This window comes from Oryx dammah, unplaced genomic scaffold (genome assembly GCF_014754425.2).
Source record: "Oryx dammah isolate SB20612 unplaced genomic scaffold, SCBI_Odam_1.1 HiC_scaffold_24, whole genome shotgun sequence".
Classification (NCBI taxonomy): domain Eukaryota; kingdom Metazoa; phylum Chordata; class Mammalia; order Artiodactyla; family Bovidae; genus Oryx; species Oryx dammah.
The window spans coordinates 15,617,562-15,635,929 of NW_024070208.1; the positions used below are offsets into that span (position 1 = coordinate 15,617,562).

The following is an 18,368-nucleotide window of genomic DNA, read 5'->3' on the forward strand; positions in this document are numbered from 1 at the left end:
GATTCTCCAGGCAAGAATACTGGAGTGGGTTGCCATGCCCTCCTCCAGGGGATCTTCTCAACCCAGGGATCAAACCAATGTCTCCCACATTGCATGCAGATTCTTTACCATCTGACCCACCAGGGAAGGCTCAGAAAACTGGTATACTAGTCTCTGTATTAGCTGCACCAATTTACATTCCCCACCAGAAGTGTAGGAGGATTCCTTTTTCTCAACATTTTCTCCAGCATTTATTATTTGTAGACTTTTTAATGATGGCCATTCTGACCAGTTTGAGGTGATACCTCATTATAGTTTTTATTTGCATTTCTCTAATAATTAGTGATGTTGAGCACCTTTTCATGTGCCTATTGACCATCTGTACATCTTCTTTGGAGAAATGCTTATTTAGATCTTCTGCCCATTTTTTAATTTATTTATTTTTAAATATTGAGCTATATGAGCTGTTTGTGTATTTTGGAAATTAATTCCTTCTCTGTCACATTGTTTGAAAATATTTTCTCCCAGTCCATAGGTTGTTGTATTTTCATTTTGTTTATGGTTTCCTTTGCTATGCAAAAGCGAATGATGCTGAAGCTGAAACTCCAGTACTTTGGCCACCTCATGCGAAGAGTTGACTCATTGGACAAGACTTTGATTCTGGGAGGCATTGGGGGCAGGAGGAGAAGGGAACGACCGAGGATGAGATGGCTGGTTGACATCACTGACTCGATGGACGTGAGTCTGAGTGAACTCCGGGAGTTGGTGATGGTCAGGGAGGCCTGGCGTGCTGCGATTCATGGGGTCGCAAAGAGTCGGACACGACTGAGCGAATGAACTGAACTGAACTGAACTGAACTGTGGTCTCATTTGTCTATTTTTGCTTTTATTTTTATTGCCTTGGGAGACTGACCTAAGGAAACATCAGTATAATTTATGTCAGAGAATGGTGTACTTATATTTTATTCTAGGAGTTTCATGGTGTCATGTCTTATATTTAAGTCTTTAAGCCATTTTGAGTTTATTTTTGTGTATCATGTAACAGAGTGTTCTAACTTCACTGATTTACATGAGGCTGTCAAGCTTTCTGAACACCACTTGCTGAAGAGACTGTCTTTTCTCCACTATTCTTGCCTCCTATGTTGGAGATTAACTGACAATAGGTGTGTGGGCTTATTGTTTGTTTGTTTTTTAAATTCTCTTCCATTGATCCATATGTCTGTTTTTGGCCCAATTCCATGCTGTTTTGATTACTATAGCTTTGTAATATTGTCTAGGAGGGTTATGCCTCCAGCTCTGTTCCTTTTGCTCATGATTACTTTGGCAATTTCGGGCCTTTTATGGTTCTATATAAATTTTAGGATTATATGTTCTAGTTCTGTGAAAAATGTCATGTAATTTGATAGAGATCACATTAAATCTGTAGATTACTTTGGGTAGTATGACCATTTTAACACGATTAATTCTTCCAGTCTCCAAGAGCATGAGATAGCTTTCCATTTCTCTGAATTATCTTCAAATTTGCAAAGAATATGTTTAAAAAATAGACATCCTTGGAACGTAGAGACAGGGTATCCCTCTGAAGAGATTTGGAGATGTAGCTCCTCAGAGATACCTTAAACTAGAGATACCTTCCCATTTCCTGCAGAGATCTGCCTACATTCCAGGTATGTAAGTAATGTGCTTATCCAGAGGGAGGGACGGGCAGATATGTTAGTAGCCTTGTAAGCTCCTAATGCTGTAGTGCACCCCACTGCCAGCGCTGGCACCATCTGGCCCTCACCATGTCACTCTGTTGGGGGTGAGGGATGGGACCCAATGCGAGATGCTGCTCTGGCCACTGTTTTTGCTGTGAGTGGTAAACCATTATCTCTAACCTAGAGGTCTTGTGTCTTTTTAAGTATTTTATTTATTTATTTGGCTGTGCTGAATCTTAGTTGCCGCATGCAAACTCCTAGTTGCAACATGTGGAATCTACTTTCTGACCAGGGAGCAAACCTGGGCCCTTGCTTTGTGAGTGCAGAGTCTTAGCCGCTGGACCACCAGGGAAGTCTTTTCATAAAATGTATGTGGAACTGTGGTAGGCTAACTTGTTGGCTTGAAAATAGGGAAAGTTTAAGATTCTCTTCAGTTTCCAACTTAATATATAGAAACCCCTCTGCCTGTTATGTGGCATGCAAAGAGTTCCATCTGTATTTTGAAAAATCATACCAGGTAATTCTGAAGCACCACCAGGGATGAGACAAGGGTGCTACATTTTTCAAGACTCAGCAAAATGCACATCTCCCACTGTGGAATCACACATGGTACATAACTTGAGGATCCAGAATGGGATAAGAAAAAAGTCCGTTATGCAGTAGCCAATACAAAGAGCATAACCATTAATTCTAGACACTAGGGGAAGCTAAGCATTTACACACGTGAGGTGCTCTGAAAAAGAAATATTTCACCATTAAGACAGAAGAGAAGCATTTTGCATTCTTTGCAATTAGGTACCTTCACCTTTGACTCCTTTAGGGACTGCTGGGACCAGCGGCTTGTGACGCAAGCACTTCAGCAAGAAGATACTGCTCTCCTACAGAACACACATTCTGGTCTGGTTATCCACTTTCCCAAACTTAGAGACTGCATTTGAAAACAGAAGTCACACAGGGAAATGTGGCTCAGAACACTCAGACACTGGTGAAAGATCATTATTTATCCCATCAGCAAATCTGTACGGAATGCCATTGGCGAAGAAGGGAGACTGACAAAACCCCCTCCTTGATTTCAGGAATAACAGTGAAGCAAAGACAAGGAATTCAGTGACTTCAGTAAAGTGGAGGACAATTACCTCACTGGAGCACGGAGGGTGGATGGAATAGCTGGAGGAATCAGGAAACTCTTCCAAGACAGAATGCAGTGCAATCTTCTAGAAAAGAACAAGACTTCCGTGCAGTGGGTCAGAATCATGCCGCCTGCGCTCCCCCTTTCAGCGGAGAGCGGATGGTAGAAAGAGACAGGGAAGCTTGAACAGGTAAGCAAGTGGCCCAGCTGTGAAGGGTTTTGTACAGAATTTCATTGTAAGTTTATATTGAAGGAAATGATGGGTGGCTTCCTTAAAAAGACAGCTTTCCATTGGCATCTTCCCAAATTCTATACCTAGATGCTTCCCTTGTGGCTCAGCTGGTAAAGAATCCGCCTGCAATGTGGGAGACCTGGGTTCGATCCCTGGGTTGGGAAGATCCCCTGGAGAAGGGAAAGGCTACCCACTCCAGCATCCTGGCCTAGAGAATTCCATGGACTGCATATTCCGTGGGGGTCACAAAAAGTCGGACACAACTGAGTGACTTTCACTTTCACTTTCAGATGCAAAGTGCACACGTGCATGCTAAGTCGCTTCCGTCAGGTCTGACTCTGCAACTCTATGGACTGTAGCCCAACAGGCTCCTCTGTCCATGGGATTCTCTAGGCAAGAATACTGGAGTGGGTTGCCATGCCCTTCTCCAGGGGATCTTCCCAACCCAGGGATCGAACCCGCATCTCTTCTGTTTCCTGCATTGGCAGGTGGGTTCTTTACCACTAGCACCACCTGGGAAGCCCCAGATACAAAGTAGAAAGAGTACATGCAGTCCCCAGCCAGCAGGGTGTTTGTTTTGTTTTGTTTTACTATAGATAACACTTTATTGAATAGTTGAAATTTGTTAAGAAGGTAGATCTTAAGTGTCCTCACCACAAAAAAATATGGTGACCCACCTGGCAATTTGGACACACCCTCTTGGTGAATAACCCTGTGGGAATTCTCTATCGGTCATTCCATCAAATGAGTCATTCTCACAGCCTTAGCTATGACTGAGAAAAAAAAAAAAACAGAAGTCGGTCTGGAATGGGAAGACTGTGGTGAACCCCTAAAACCCTCCTGTTCTTTGTAGGAGTCCACAGCTTTTCTCCCATCTTGGAGAAGAGCCAAATGTCAGACTCCATCTGGTCAAAGCTCACACTTGCACTTTGAGTATACATGAGTGAATCTGATTATATATTGGCCAGCTGCCTACTATCTGCACAAGAGAACAAAATTCACTGGGGCCAACAAGCCCCCTCCACTTCTGGCTGTCTTACCCTGCTCCACCTGCCTGGTTACTAGCTTCCAACAGAGCACAGTCACCTCTCCCATCCTCCCCCCGCCCCCAGGCGTGAATGCAGGCAGATGGGGAGGGGGTGGAGGAAAAGGCTTCAGGCGCAGGCACCCTGAGGGGATAGGAGAGAGTATCCAGCAAAACTACCACAGGATTTTTTTTGCCTTTTATTTTATATTGGAGCATGTGCGTGTGTGCTCAGTTGCTAAGTCGTGTCTGACTCTTTTGCGACCCCACGGGCTGTAGCCCTCTGTCCATGGGGATTCTCCAGGCAAGAATACTGGAGTGAGTTGCCATGCCCTCCTCCAGGGGATCTTCCCGACCCAGGGATCAGACCCGCATCTCCTGCAGGTGGATTCTTTACCACTGAACCACCTGGGAAGAGCCAATTAACAATGTTGTGACGGTTTCAGGTGCACAGCAGAGCAACGCAGCCATACCTGTACATGGATCCGTTCTCCCGCAGACTCCCCGCCCATCCAGGCTGCCACATAACACTGAGCAGAGTTCCCTGTGCTCTACAGTAGGTCCTTGTTGATTATCCATTTTAAATTTATCAGAGTACACACGTCAATCTCAAACTCACTAAGAAATAGCTCGGGCATTTGACGCGTCCCACAGGATATTGAGAGGAAGCTTAGCAATAGCTGGAACTACTTACAACTCTCCGCTCCATAAACCATAGGGCTAAATAACTCCCTCAGAAACACAAGCCTCCAGGATGCTCTTGGGATGCTAAAATCTCCACTGCTCCCACATTCACACTCGACCCTCCTCCTCCCTTGTCTGTGGAGCAGAGAACAGGTGGCACGTTACTTAACCAACTTTCAAAAGCTTAGTCACTTTTGCTTTTAATAGATGCCAGCAGTTGGTACTTGCCATCCTGCTATTACAGCAACAACCAAGGGTACTGCCACCCAGCCCATGTCCCACCTGACAAAATCCATCCACGTGGCGTCAATACAATGGAGGATTTGGAAGGATGGGGTGCTTGCGAGGTGCTGGAGAAGGATATTATAACATACCACACCAAGAGTTGTTGACTGGGCTTCCAATTTTGTGCTTGCCATCTGCTGATACATACCATTCCTCCTGTGTGAGGCAGTCACGAGGTATATTTTCCCTTTAACTTCCTGTGCAAGAACTGTCACCCTTTCACCTGCCAGTTTTGCCCCCTAGGTTGACTATTAGTTTAGATATCTGACTCAAACTGCAAACTGGCGGTTCTTGAGGGAGACTTCCAAATTCCTCAAGAAGGAAATTACACGTTCAGCTCTGTTTTGAATAGATGTCCACAAAATACCAACTTTCTCTGTGATTTGCCAAATTTCTACCTGCTGCTCAGGGAATGGTAGATTATGCACTTGGTGGAGTAATTTGATAACCCTGTCCTGTTGTCAAGACCATGGGCAAGCTGCATTTGATAATAAGCTAGGGTTCTCCTGCTATCTTTAAACATGAAGAAAATCACCAAGTACACAACTGGATTTCTGGTGTCAAACTAAATGACAGAAACTCGGGACTAAGTAACGTCTAGTTGCTCTACGAGACTATTTAAAATACTGTAAACTTAAAAAAATTTTTTTGTTTTAATTTCTATTAGAAAGTGAAAGTTGCTCAGTCGTGTCAGACTCTTTGCAACCCCATGGACTATACAGTCCATGGAATTCTCCAGGCCAGAATACTGGAGCGGGTAGCCTTTCCCTTCTCCAGGGGATCTTCCCATCCCAGGGGTCAAACCCAGGCCTCCTGCATTGCAGACGGATTCTTTACCAGCTGAGCCACAAGGGAAACCCAAGAATACTGGAGTGGGTAGCCTATCCCTTCTCCATCGGATCTTCCCGACCCAGGGATCGGACCGGGGTCTCCTGCATTGCAGGCGGATTCTTTACCAACTGAGCTCAGGGAAGCTGCCAGTTTCTATTAGAGTTGATTTACAGTGTTGTTTCTGCTGTACAGCAAAGTGAGTCAGTTATACACATGGCTTCCCTTGTAGCTCAGTTGGTAAAGAATCTGCCTACAGTGAAGGAGACCCAGGTTCAAGTCCCGGGTCAGGAAGATCCCCTGGGGAAGGAAGTGGCAACCCACTCCAGCGTTCTTGCCTGGAGAATCCCATGGAGAGGAGCCTGGCAAGCTAGTCCATGGGGTCGCAAGAGTCAGACACGACTTGGTGACTAAACCACCACCACTCTTTTTTTAGATTCTGTCCCAACATGGGTAATTAGAATATTGAGTAGACTTCTCTGGGCTATACAGTAGGTTCTTAGTAGCTATTTTATGTGAATCCCAATCTCCCGATTTATCCCTCCTGGCCTTTCCCCTCTGGTAACTGGTTTTTGCACCTGTGACTGTTTTGAAAATAACTTCATTTACACCGATTTTAAAGATTCCACGTATAAGCAACGTCATGGTATTTGTCTATTGGTTCACTCAGTGTGATAATCGCTAGGTCCGTTCCTGTCGCTGCACATGGCATTTCATTCTTTCTATGACTGATATCCCGTCGTGTATGCACAGATGCACACACGTACACATAACATCTCTGTCCATTCACCCGTGGATGGACGTTTAGGTTCCTTCCGTGTCTTCGCTATTGTGAATAGTGCTGCTTTGGGGTGCACGTGTCTTTCCAAATTAGCTTTCTCTAGATATATGCCCAGGAGTGATATTGCTGGATCACAAGGTAGCTTTAATTTTAGTTTTTTAAGAAATAGTGCAATTTTTTTTTTAATTGTCTTGGCCACACTGCATAGCATGTGGGATTTTAGTTCCCCAACCAGGGATCAAACCCTTGCTCCCGGCATTGGTAGTCTTAACCACTGAACCACCAGGTAAGATATAGTACCGTCATCTTTTGACAGGTGACTGTGGCCTTAGCCCTCTCCCAGTGAGCTACTCCTTTGGATATTTGCTTCTATCACCCTTAACCCTAACTTCCCTGGTGGCTCAGACGGTAGGGCATCTGCCTACAATGCAGGAGACCCGGGTTCAATCCCTGGGTCGGGAAGATCTCCTGGAGAAGGAGATGGTAACCCACTCCAGTATTCTTGCCTGGAAAATCCCTTGGATGGAGGAACCTGGTAGGCTACAGTCCATAGGGTTGCAAAGAGTGGGACACGACTGAGCGACTTCACAAACACTGCACTATTCCAAAGGAAAAGTCCTATAGGAAAGGACTTCAACATACCCAAGAAGTGAGTCGCCTGGTATGAGTTCTCATTTCTCCTAAATGGTGAGTCATATATGCAAAAGCACAGCTTACAGTGCTCCCCCTCCCTACTCTACCTCAAAACTCCTGGAGCAGGAGTGGGGAGGTCATTGAAGGAAAAATCTTTGAGCAAGCAGTTACTTTGGAAAGAATCCCAGCTCCTCCCCCAGGCTCATAGTTGGCATTTTTCTCACTGAATCATATGGACTCCTGCTAAAACCACATCCACTGGAGCCTTTCAGTGGATTTTTAGCAGCACAAATCCAGTGTGCTGTGCTTATAGTCACTCAGCTGTGTCTGACTTTTTGTGACTCCATGGACTGTAGCCCTCCAGGCTCCTCTGTCTGTGGGGATTCTTCAGGTAAGAATACTGGGGTGGGTTGCCATTTCCTACTCCAGGGGATCTTCCCCGACCCAGGGATTGAACCCAGGTCTCCTGCATTGCAGGCAGATTCTTTACCATCTGAGACACCAGGGAAGCCCACAGTGTACAAGCTCTCAAAAAATAAACTGGAACTTGCTGGTAGTTGAAAACATGCCCCACGGTATCGGAAATCTGCTTTGGACAGCCAACAGGCATGCAGTCCACCAAACCACCACTGAACCAAAGGACGGACCTGAAGGACCTCAGTGGGATAAATATGAACTACCAGCACTATAATCATTTTAAACTATCTGCAAAATCTAGCAAGATGACTGTCACAGCAGCTGCTTTAATTCAACGAAAGGTGCATAGCATTTTTCTTGTGTACGCTAAAGCCCTTTAGTCAAGGACTTTTCCTTTGGAATAATACAATGTTAAAGGTTATAGAAAGAACCAAATATCCCAAGTAGCACACATTTTTATACAGTATCAAAAGAAAACTTTTTCCATGCAGTGATTTTTAAGTTTCGTCCACAGCCCCAGAGGGTCATAAATCTAGCCCCAAAGCCCAAGTTGGGCCGTCAGTTCTTATGGACGTCTGTGGTAACAGGCACCGATTGCCACAAAATGAGCTTTTGCAAGAAAAGGCTTGTGGCCCACGAGGGGGTCATTAGCCAGACTTTTCTCATAGAATTAAGAGTTGTATGGTATGACCTAAAGGCAGGTCACCAGTCAGTAAGATGTTGTGTCGGTTAATTCGAGTCCCTTGGTTTAAATTCTGTGACTGAGAGGGTTCTGGCTGCTAGCCCAGGTCGCAGCTCCAAGCACATGCACGCAGATGGTCAGAAGTTTATAAGGAGGCTTTGTTATCAGTTTTTTCAAGTTGGTTGAGATTTTTGCTGTTCTTCTGGCAGTTTTGCCAGTGTAGTTGTAGTTAGTTATTGGTTAAACCCTAAACCCTGCAGTTCAGATGGAATTTACATCAATGCAGTATTTACTAGTGACCTAATTAGGTTTTTTTTTTTAATATTTACGTGGCTGCTCTGGGTCTTAGTTCCAGCATGTGGGATCTTTAGTTGTGGCATTCAAACTCCCATAAGACGTCTGGGCCACCGGGGAAGCCCACTATGTACAAGCTCTCAAAAAATAAATTAGAATTTGCTGGTAGTTGAAAACATGCCTTCACAGTAGCGGAAGACATCGCTTATGGGATCAAGTTCCCTGACCAGGGATCAAATCCAGGCCCCTTGCATTGGGAGTGGAGTCTTAGCCACTGGACCACCAGAGAAGTCGCCTAATTAGATTTTAAGAAAATCATGTCTAATGGCTCAGATGAGTTACTTACATATCTATAGTTTAAGCAGATGCACACATAATAAAAACATGTACTTCTTGAATTATTACCTCTCACAGGCAACGTGCTGCCTGAGTTTGCTTTTCTCTTGAGCCAATCTCAGGTTTTCTTCACTACAACTGAAACCCCTGCCAAGTCTACCGTTCTGTCATCTTACTTGACCCACTTACAACAGGTAACCCTGTGGACTTGCTCCTTCCTAAAATGCTGTCCACGGGGCCTCCAGGCGGCCTCTCCCTTGGTTTTCCTACATCAAAGGCAGTTCCCTCATGATCACTCTGTAGGTTCATGTTGACCAATCTCTGCATTGGAGGGCTGAGTCCATCCCATCTAGGTGACCTCACTCCGTGTTTTAGCTTCAAATGTCATGCATTTGTCCCAGCAGACATCCTTCTAGACAACTTTGCTTTTAGAAAAGACGTAGCTACACTAGTACCTGATTCCACAAATCGAACAAAATCCAGAGAAAATTTCTATAGAAAAAATAGGTCACAACTGAAAACAGCACTCAGCATTTCTTTTGCAGTGAGCCCTCAGTAGAGACAGCATGCACCCCAGAACCACACTCAGCATCTCTGTATCAAGCTGCCATAGCTCTGAGATATGAGCATCTGTGCTTATCTCAATTTATTCTATGCATCCATTAAGATGCATCTGCCCTGAGTTTACTGCTTTGCTTTATACCATTTCTGCCAAGAAAGGTTTCATACAAAGGCCCTACTTCAGAGCGTGGGAAACCTGTATCTCTGGACAAATTCTCCAGCTCTCTTCCTGATTCACCTGAGTCAGCATCTCAGTCTAGCCTGTTCAAAACTGCAGTCTCGATTTCCTGCACCGTCCTCCCTGTGTTAACTCCTTTCTTCCAGATGACCAGGACAAGACACTTGCCATCTCCCTATCTATTCTTTCACCTCATTCAGCACCTTAGCAAATCCTCCTCTCTGAATCACCTGTACAGTTACCTTAGACTAAGCCGCTGTCTCTCATAGTATTCATCACTGTTCTCTGCTCTTACCTGGCCACTCAGCACCCAAAATGGCCCTTTAGAGCAGATCACATCAGCCTTCCACACAAAGCCCTCTTGGGGCTTCTGTGTGGTTTCCTCTTTTCCTGTGCATTTCCTTCTCTAGCTCAGGTCCTCCTGCTATCCTGGGCCCAGGATCCTGGCCGCCTTGTCCCCTGAACCTGTCAACCACACTCTACCTCAATTTGCTACTCTTTTGCCTGGCATGCTTTGCTCCCAGATACCCACATCATCTCCTTCCTTTTCAGCTTCCTCTTACTAGACAGTGATACAAAACACATGCCTTCTGACGTGTACAGGAAGTGCCTACCACCTGTTATTCTCAGTTAACTTAACCCAGATGACACGAACTAGACTCTTGGTGTCACCTGGTTGTAGGGTTCCAAGTTTTGCCCTGTGTTCCCCCATTCAATCTGGGCTGCCACAATCAGGCAGAGAGCACGAGCAAGTTTTTCTTGCATCTGTAGTGGAAACCTTAGCAAACAGTAAACTGCTTCAGGTCTGTCAAATAGATGCATTTTCGTGTTCTGATACCCACATCTTTTGACAGATAAAACAAGAGCATTTGCTTTTCTCTCTGCCCACCAACTACTCCACAGTCCATTTATAATTCCATCTTTTACAATGGCCTGTCAATCTTTCGTTATCAAGGGCCATGTGGGGTACCTCAGGGCTTGCAGGAGGCCCTTAGACCTGTCACTCATCTGTTCTAGCCATGTCAAAACCAGCCAATACCACCCAATACAGGGCATGGTAGTGTCCTAGTAAAACTGGACACAAACTTTATTTTTTTCATGTCCCATAAGCTACTGTGAACCACTTTAAAAATGTAAGCACCACCTTAGCCACAAAACAGGTGGTGGGTGAGCCAGTCTGTCAACCCTGCTCCAAGGAGTTTGACAAAAGTATTCCAGATGTCTAGATTTCTCTAGACTACTCAGCTCTAAAATAAGCTCAGACAGTACTTTGCTTCCAACTGTGTTCGTCTCTCTTTATTCTTTTGTAAATGCTTCCATTTGTAGGTGATGAAATGTGTAAGCAATCCACTTCAAGTGCTGGTTGGCACTGCCATGAGCATGGTCTTTCCCTTTACTCCACACTCAGTTACTTCTGATTCTTGTATAGTCCAAGTCCCGGAAGTGGTTTCACTGTAGACGTTATCTGAAGGTGCTTTCTAGTGGTAGGCTACAACCAGAGTCTAGCTGCTCCAGGAAGGCTACAAGGATGGATTTAGATATGACATATTAAACTAAGAGGCATTCTTTCCAATGAGTTTAAATGTGTTTTATTTTTAGACAACCTACATGACACGTTTTCTCAAAAACAATGCCTCCGCTCCAAATAAATCAACGTTCAAAACAAATGAAGAGCTCGAGATGACATCAGTCCCATCTGTCTAAGTCCTGGTGTTGTGTGGATGAAAAGCAGTGGCCAGCCAGTTTTGACGACAGGTGATTGATCCAAAGTAACTGCCAACTTTGTTACTGGGAAAACAAGGAAGAGCCCATTAACACACCTTTCTGGCATGAAAGCATCTCACGTTTCTAGGCTTCAGATGTACTCCCCTATTCAATCTGAGCTGCCACACACACAGACAGACAGAAAGCGCGGGGATGTTGCTTTTGCATCCTAGTGCAAACCAAAGGAACAACTGCAGACTGTTCAAGGTCTATCAGTGGATGCAGAACCACCCTTACCAAATCAGAGAAGTCATTCTGACAAGGCCCACCCACCCTATTCCAACAAAAACCTCACACATTCTTTGACTAATCCCTTTGGCAAGACATCTGTACTGTCTTTTGACAGTCCTGGTCACTGCTGCCCCTGATCCTGTTTAGGGTAGATTGTTTTTGCACCAAGCAGCTTGTGGGATTTTAGCTTCCCAACCCGGGACTAAACCCCGGCCCTTGGCAGTGGCAGCCAAGTCCTAACCACTGGACCAACAGGGAATTCCCTAGTGTAGCCTTAAATTTATCTTACTCCCAATTTACATGGAAGCCGCTGAAAGCCAAGATAAATGAGTGGCTTCATTTCTCCTTTAGCAATTCCTTGCGCAGCAGACATTCATTTAATTTTACTAAAGCAACTGGCCATCGGGTCAGCAGCCTGCTCTAAATTGTATTTACTAAAAGCTAGTAACATCATGGCCTTTCCAACCAGCCCCCAATTATCATTAAGTGGTTTATCTGCTAAAAGGTTAATACCTCCATTTTTACATGACTGATTTCAACACAGTTCTTTATACTTACACATTTTTCCATCTCTAAACCATCCTTAAAGAAAATCATATATGGGGTTACACCATCCTCACGGTAGTCCAGCAGAGCAACCATGCCATCTGGATTCATGTTTTCACCAATAAAGAACTTAGGAAGCAAACAAATACCCAGAATTAGATTATACAGGAATGCATGGGATCAAAACACACAATAAATCAAAGGATTCAGAACACCAATATCTAATCAAGGCACTATTTAGTCAGCAACTAATGAGTTCTGCTGAGGAGGAAAATGCTCACTAATCAAACTTCAGTTTATGCAAAGTACTAATAACCAAATGTTAAGAGTTCAGAGCAATCCAGGGACACTGAGCTCCCTGGAAACCTAACCCCACACATTTCAGTCTAAACCCTACAAACAAGGCTGTTTACACAGTCAAGCACAGAGAGCACAGGGCCACCAATGAGTAGAGCACATCACGTGAGAAGTTATGGTATGGCCAGAGGATGTGTGACAACTTGAACATCAAAACAGCCAGGCTGTGTCAGTAAAAGAAAAGTCACTGGAGCTTCTCAATACGACAAGCTCAGATCAGAAAGAGCTGCAGTGGCAACAAGACACACTGGTATTGTAAAAAGAAAACCAGAAGACTACTCCAGAGTACAGAAGTAATTCCAAAGAACTGGGAAACGTTGAGTTGAGAATAAGATTTTGGAAGCAGAAGACAAGATCTGGAAACATGCTTGCTTAGGAGCAGAGAAGGCAACTCCCTACAGCCCAGACTGCTGAAATAAAATCTGTTAAGTACTTAAACTGCTCAAAACACAGAAAAATAACTCCAACCTAATTACATCAGAAGCTCATCAAGTAACTCATGTTTTGCTCAGTTAAAATTATACAATCCTTTGATCCAAATATATTAAAGTTATTTACCTGATAGTTTTTGAAATTAGCAAGGATGTGCTTGATTTGTTCTGCAGCCCCTGTCATAAAAGGTTTTACTCTTTCTGGTCTCTGTTCTTCAAGTTTCCCTTTGATTCTAAAACACATCGAAAAAAAAAAAAACACTGACACATTAATCAGTTCTGAGCAAAGTTTCCATTCAGTAAAAATTCCAAACTGAAACCAGCAAAATATCACAGAGATTACTAACTCATAGGAGGGATGTTTTAAGACTGTTCCTAACTTTTAATTTCACCTCAGCTTATTCTGTACCAAGGACTATTCTAAAAAAAAAAGTAAAACCACACTGCACCCTCCAGTATTCTCATATTTATAGAAAAGCAGCCCCCCTTCTGAGCTCTTCAATAGAAAAAAGCCTTTGACAAGCATGCCTGCTGTTAAAAATCTCAAAGGAAACCAACCCTTAAATCCTACAGGACTTTCAGACATCAATTGGGTGTGTCAGTATCACTTACGACTTCATGTAATCTTTGATGTACTTCTTGTAGGCTTCTTTTGTGAAGCTGGTTTCCTGCAAGTGATGGTTCATGACAATATCGACACCAGTGATTACTGTGCTTTCGGTACCTTCGCCCTCGGGGCCTTCAGCGGAGGCATTTCCACCAATGAGCGAGTCATCGATGTTACCCTCTGTCCTACTGACCATCTGCATTAAGAAAAAGTTTAGTCGCTAACACATCCTCGACCTTACCATAAACGCATCCAACAATCTATGCTGGCAGCTCTTTCATCCGTCATCCCTCAACACTTAATTCTCGTTGAAAACCACGAACACTACGGGGGAGGGGGGGGGAAATCTATGCCCTTCGTTCTCCTGAAACATCTCAGTCCAACAACTCTTCGTTGGCCCAAACGACAAAGGGGTCATTTACAACACAGTGCAAGTTTTGCATGGGCTGTCGGGTTGCTGAGCAAAGAAAAACCGGGCAGACGCTAAAATGCTTGGGTCGCCCAAACCGGAGATAACCTGTCTGTCCCGGACCGCCTGGGAGGATGGGCGTTGAAGCGGCGGACCTATTTCCAGGCAGAGCTCCGCCTCCAGTTTTCTAGAAAAACCCGAGCCCGGAAAGAGAGTCTCCTCCGCCAGGAGGCAACGGGGAGGATTGCACAACCTCGGGCGGGGGAGCGGCGGAAACCCGAGCCCGCCCGGCCTCGCCTCGCCTCCCCCCGGCGCCGCAGCCACGGCCCCGGCCCGGCCGACTCACCTTCCCCTCCACCTCCAGACACAGCCCGTCCGCGACCTCCCGGATCTTGTAGATGTCGGAGAACATCTCGTCATCTGCTCGGGGACACAGACCCACCCGTCACGAGGCGCCCGCGGCCCGAGCGGGCGCCATTTCCCGCGCCGCGCCGCCCCTCCCCGGGCGCCCCGGGCCCCGGCGCGCGCCCCCAAGCAGCGCCCCTCCTCAGACCCACGACAGCGGCGGCGGCGGCGGCCGGCCCCCCGCCTCCACCCATATGCCGCCGCGTGCCCTGCGCGCCGTGTGAGGGGCAGTGCAGTCCCGACTCACGGCTAATGAGGTCCCGGTAGATGATCATGATGGCGACTGGAGGGAGGCGACAGCGGCGCTGGCTTAGCAGGAGCCCGGAGCTCAAAGCGAGCGCAGTGCGGCCAGAGCGGCGCTCGGGGGGAGGGGGGAGCGGGCGGAAAAGGCCGACTCTGCCGCTCCCCGACCTCATATAGAGGGCACGTCCCCCTACGTCATCGCGCGCAGCGCCTCCGGAAGCGCCGCGAGCGGTGACGCATCACGCAGGCTGCGCGAGGGGCGGGGCCGCAGCGCGGGCCGTGGGGGAGGGGAGGGGCGCATCCGGGGACTTGGCCCCGGGGTACAGGACCGCGCGTTCCCCACGGGCTCGCCGGGCGGCCCTGGGAAAGGGGAAGGCGGAGGAGGGGGTGGGGCGGAGGGAAAAGGCCTGACGGCGCGAGGGAGAGGAATGGTAGGTGAGGAGCGCGCGGGAGGAGGGAGGAGGAAGGCGCTCTCCGGCCCCGAGTGGTGGAGGCGGCGCCTCAGGGTCGGCCCTGGTAGGTGCCAGGCCCGGGTGGGGTTAGATGAAGTCTCAAGTTTCCGCCCCAGGCCTGGTGCCGCGCCAAGCTCCCGCTGTTTCTGGGAGCTGAAAGCGTCAGCTGCTGTGAAGGACTTTGCGTTTGCGGAGGGTTCCCTTGACGATGAGGGCAGAGGTCTTGGCTTGTGACCAGCCCCTGTGATCTCCGAGGACCTTAGAGAACTTTTCAGCGCTTGTCCCAGGGCTACCCGACTTCGTGTTCCTGGATTCTTTTGTGGGGCGGAGCCAAGTCCGGTCTGTGGGACCCACCTCGGCCTGCCAGCCCCCTGGGAATGATCGTGGGGGCCGTAGAGTCTGGAAGGGGGTTTGAGAAGGAAGGAAGCTGTCAAGGAAGTTTGCACAGCTTTCCTATCTCTCAGTTTGGTCGCGTATTTGAAAGCTTGTGGTTCCTAAGGCAGCTAAAGAATCTTCCTGTTTCTGTTTTGCTCTTGGTCTAGAATTAAGTCCTTTGTTTGAAAAAAGGATGTGTTGTCACTTTAAAGTGTAGTTGAAATACATTAATTTAAAAATATAAATAAAGTGTAGTAGAGATAATAACCCAGAAGCTAGAAGGTTAAACATACAAAGAAGGAGCTTTACACCTGCCCAAATTTTATTTGGACTTTAGACTCAGTCAGTTACTCGGTACTAAAAAAAAAAAAAACGGTTAGTGACATCTTTGGTTTAAAGGCAAATGAGTATGAAACCGGAGAGATTCTTCCATTCCACAAATATATTTGTGCTCTGCTGTGTCCCTAGCACAGAGGTCCCAATTTTGAACAAGTTAAATCCAGTTCAACCCTCACAGAAAACTTCATTCTGGTAAATAAAAAATCAGGCAGTTATAACAAACTTGCCCATATGCAACAATAAAGCATTCCACAGAATAAGGGAGGGCAACTGTTGCGAAAGAGTAGGGCAGGAGTCAGTGATGGAGGAGTCAAAATGAAAAGGAGCCGGGAAAAGGGATCCTCCCTGGAAGAAGGGGTCTGGGGCTACTGGACACCCCCAGGGAACCCTGCGGATACCTGAAAAAAGGCTAAAACTGGAATGAAGGGGATTTGAAAACACACGGTCGTCTTCTGATAAATGGTCCACTAAAGATCGCTGAAACCACTTGATTATTTCTGAGATGTGTGAATGGAACATTATTATCACAAGTTAATTATTTCTTTTCAAATTATTCAGAACCATTCCCATCACTCATACAGTCCCGGCAAACATTTTTCCCTCCTTTTCTGGTTTTATGTTCAATTAAAAACTACCCCCACACCACCAACTTTTGTAAGACAGCCACAGAGAAAAAGAGAACTGAAGAGATTAGAATCAAAGCAGCCTAGCCTGAAATCTTGGGTTTATCTAGTGCTTGTCCTGTGGCTTTGGGAAAGTCAGACTCCCTAAGTCTGAGTATAGAATGCAATTTTTGTGAGTTAAAGAGTTTGGGGAAGTTAAATAAGAATGAAAAATGACTAGCATGCTCAATAGCTTATCAGTATATATTGGTTGACCTTGGGTGCCTAATTCTTTCCAATTTTATTACTTTTCAAAATACTCCTGAAACTATTCCATTCAGTTCAGTTCAGTTCAGTCGCTCAGTGGTGTCCGACTCTTTGCGGCCCCATGAATCGCAGCAGCCAGGCCTCCCTGTCCATCACCATCTCCTGGAGTTCACTCAGACTCACGTCCATCGAGTCCGTGATGCCATCCAGCCATCTCATCCTCAGTCGTCTCCTTCTCCTCCTGCCCCCAATCCCTCCCAGCATCAGTCTTTACCAGTGAGTCAGCTCATCGCATGAGGTGGCCAAAGTACTGGAGCTTCAGCTTCAGCATCATTCCTTCCAAAGAAATCCCAGGGCTGATCTCCTTCAAAATGGACTGGTTGGATCTCCTTGCAGTCCAAGGGACTCTCAAGAGTCTTCTCCAACACCACAGTTCAAAAGCATCAATTCTTCAGCACTCAGCCTTCTTCACAGTCCAACTCTCACATCCATACATGATCACAGGAAAAACCATAGCCTTGACTAGATGGACCTTAGTCGGCAAAGTAATGTCTCTGCTTTTCAATATGCTATCTAGGTTGGTCATAACTTTTCTTCCAAGGAGTAAGAGTCTTTTAATTTCATGGCTGCAGTCACCATCTGCAGTGATTTTGGAGCCCCCAAAAATAGAGTCTGATACTATTTCACGTAAAGTGATGGGACCAGATGCCCTGATCTTCGTTTTCTGAATGTTGAGCTTTAAGCCAACTTTTGCACTCTCCTCTTTCACTTTCATCAAGAGACTTTTTAGTTCCTCTTCACTTTCTGCCATAAGGGTGGTGTCATCTGCATATCTGAGGTTTTTGATATTTCTCCCGGCAATCTTGATTCCAGCTTGTGTTTCTTTCAGTCCAGCATTTCTCATGATGTACTCTGCATATAAGTTAAATAAGCAGGGTGACAATATACAGCCTTGACGTACTCCTTTTCCTATTTGGAACCAGTCTGTTGTTCCATGTCCAGTTCTAACTGTTGCTTCCTGATCTGCATACAGATTTCTCAAAAGGCAGGTCAGGTGGTCTGTGTATTCCTATCTCTTTCAGAATTTTCCACAGTTTATTGTGATCCACACAGTCAAAGGCTTTGGCATAGTCAATAAAGCAGAAATAGATGTTTTTCTGGAACTCTCTTGTTTTTTCCATGATCCAGCGGATGTTGGCAATTTGATCTCTGGTTCCTCTGTCTTTTGTAAAACCAGCTTGAACATCAGGGAGTTCACAGTTCACGTATTGCTGAAGCCTGGCTTGGAGAATTTTGAGCATTACTTTACTAGCATGTGAGATGAGTGCAATTGTGCGGTAGTTTGAGCGTTCTTTTGTGTTGCCTTTCTTTGGAATTAGAATGAAAACTGACCTTTTCCAGTCCTGTGGCCACTGCTGAGTTTTCCAAACTTGCTGGCATCTTGAGTGCAGCACTTTCACAGCATCATCTTTCAGGATTTGAAACAGCTCAACTGGAATTCCATCACCTCCACTAACTTTATTCATAGTGATGCTTTCTAAGGCCCACTTGACTTCCCATTCCGAGATGTCTGACTCTAGATTAGTGATCACATCATGAT

General features: G+C 45.9%; 1 protein-coding gene and 2 non-coding genes across 3 annotated transcripts; all 3 read right to left on the reverse strand.

Annotated features, from left to right (window-relative positions):
- Positions 1 to 10,436: 10,436 nt before the first annotated feature.
- On the reverse strand, positions 10,437 to 10,562 carry LOC120883433. The gene has a single exon (XR_005725787.1). It is a non-coding gene; the product is annotated as a small nucleolar RNA SNORA31 (small nucleolar RNA).
- A 744-nt stretch (positions 10,563 to 11,306) lies between these two features.
- On the reverse strand, positions 11,307 to 16,532 carry TPT1 (tumor protein, translationally-controlled 1). The gene is made up of 6 exons (XM_040267222.1): positions 14,738 to 16,532; positions 14,432 to 14,505; positions 13,682 to 13,872; positions 13,197 to 13,302; positions 12,294 to 12,410; positions 11,307 to 11,528 (listed from the first exon to the last, which is right to left on the reverse strand). The coding sequence occupies exons 1-6, from the start codon at positions 14,904 to 14,906 to the stop codon at positions 11,526 to 11,528; spliced, it is 660 nt and encodes a 219-aa protein (XP_040123156.1). The 5' UTR covers positions 14,907 to 16,532; the 3' UTR covers positions 11,307 to 11,525.
- On the reverse strand, positions 11,598 to 11,729 carry LOC120883432. The gene has a single exon (XR_005725786.1). It is a non-coding gene; the product is annotated as a small nucleolar RNA SNORA31 (small nucleolar RNA).
- Positions 16,533 to 18,368: the final 1,836 nt, after the last annotated feature.

What these genes read in the sequence shown, in the direction of transcription:
- TPT1 (XM_040267222.1), bottom strand. Translation starts at nt 14,906, where the DNA reads ATGAGGTCGGGGAGCGGCAGAGTCGGCCTTTTCCGCCCGCTCCCCCCT. An exon ending in CTACCGGGACCTCATTAGCC is followed by an intron (nt 14,506 to 14,737) that starts GTGAGTCGGGAC and finishes GTCCCCGAGCAG; the next exon opens with ATGACGAGATGTTCTCCGAC. An exon ending in CTAATTTCAAAAACTATCAG is followed by an intron (nt 12,411 to 13,196) that starts GTAAATAACTTT and finishes TTGCTTCCTAAG; the next exon opens with TTCTTTATTGGTGAAAACAT.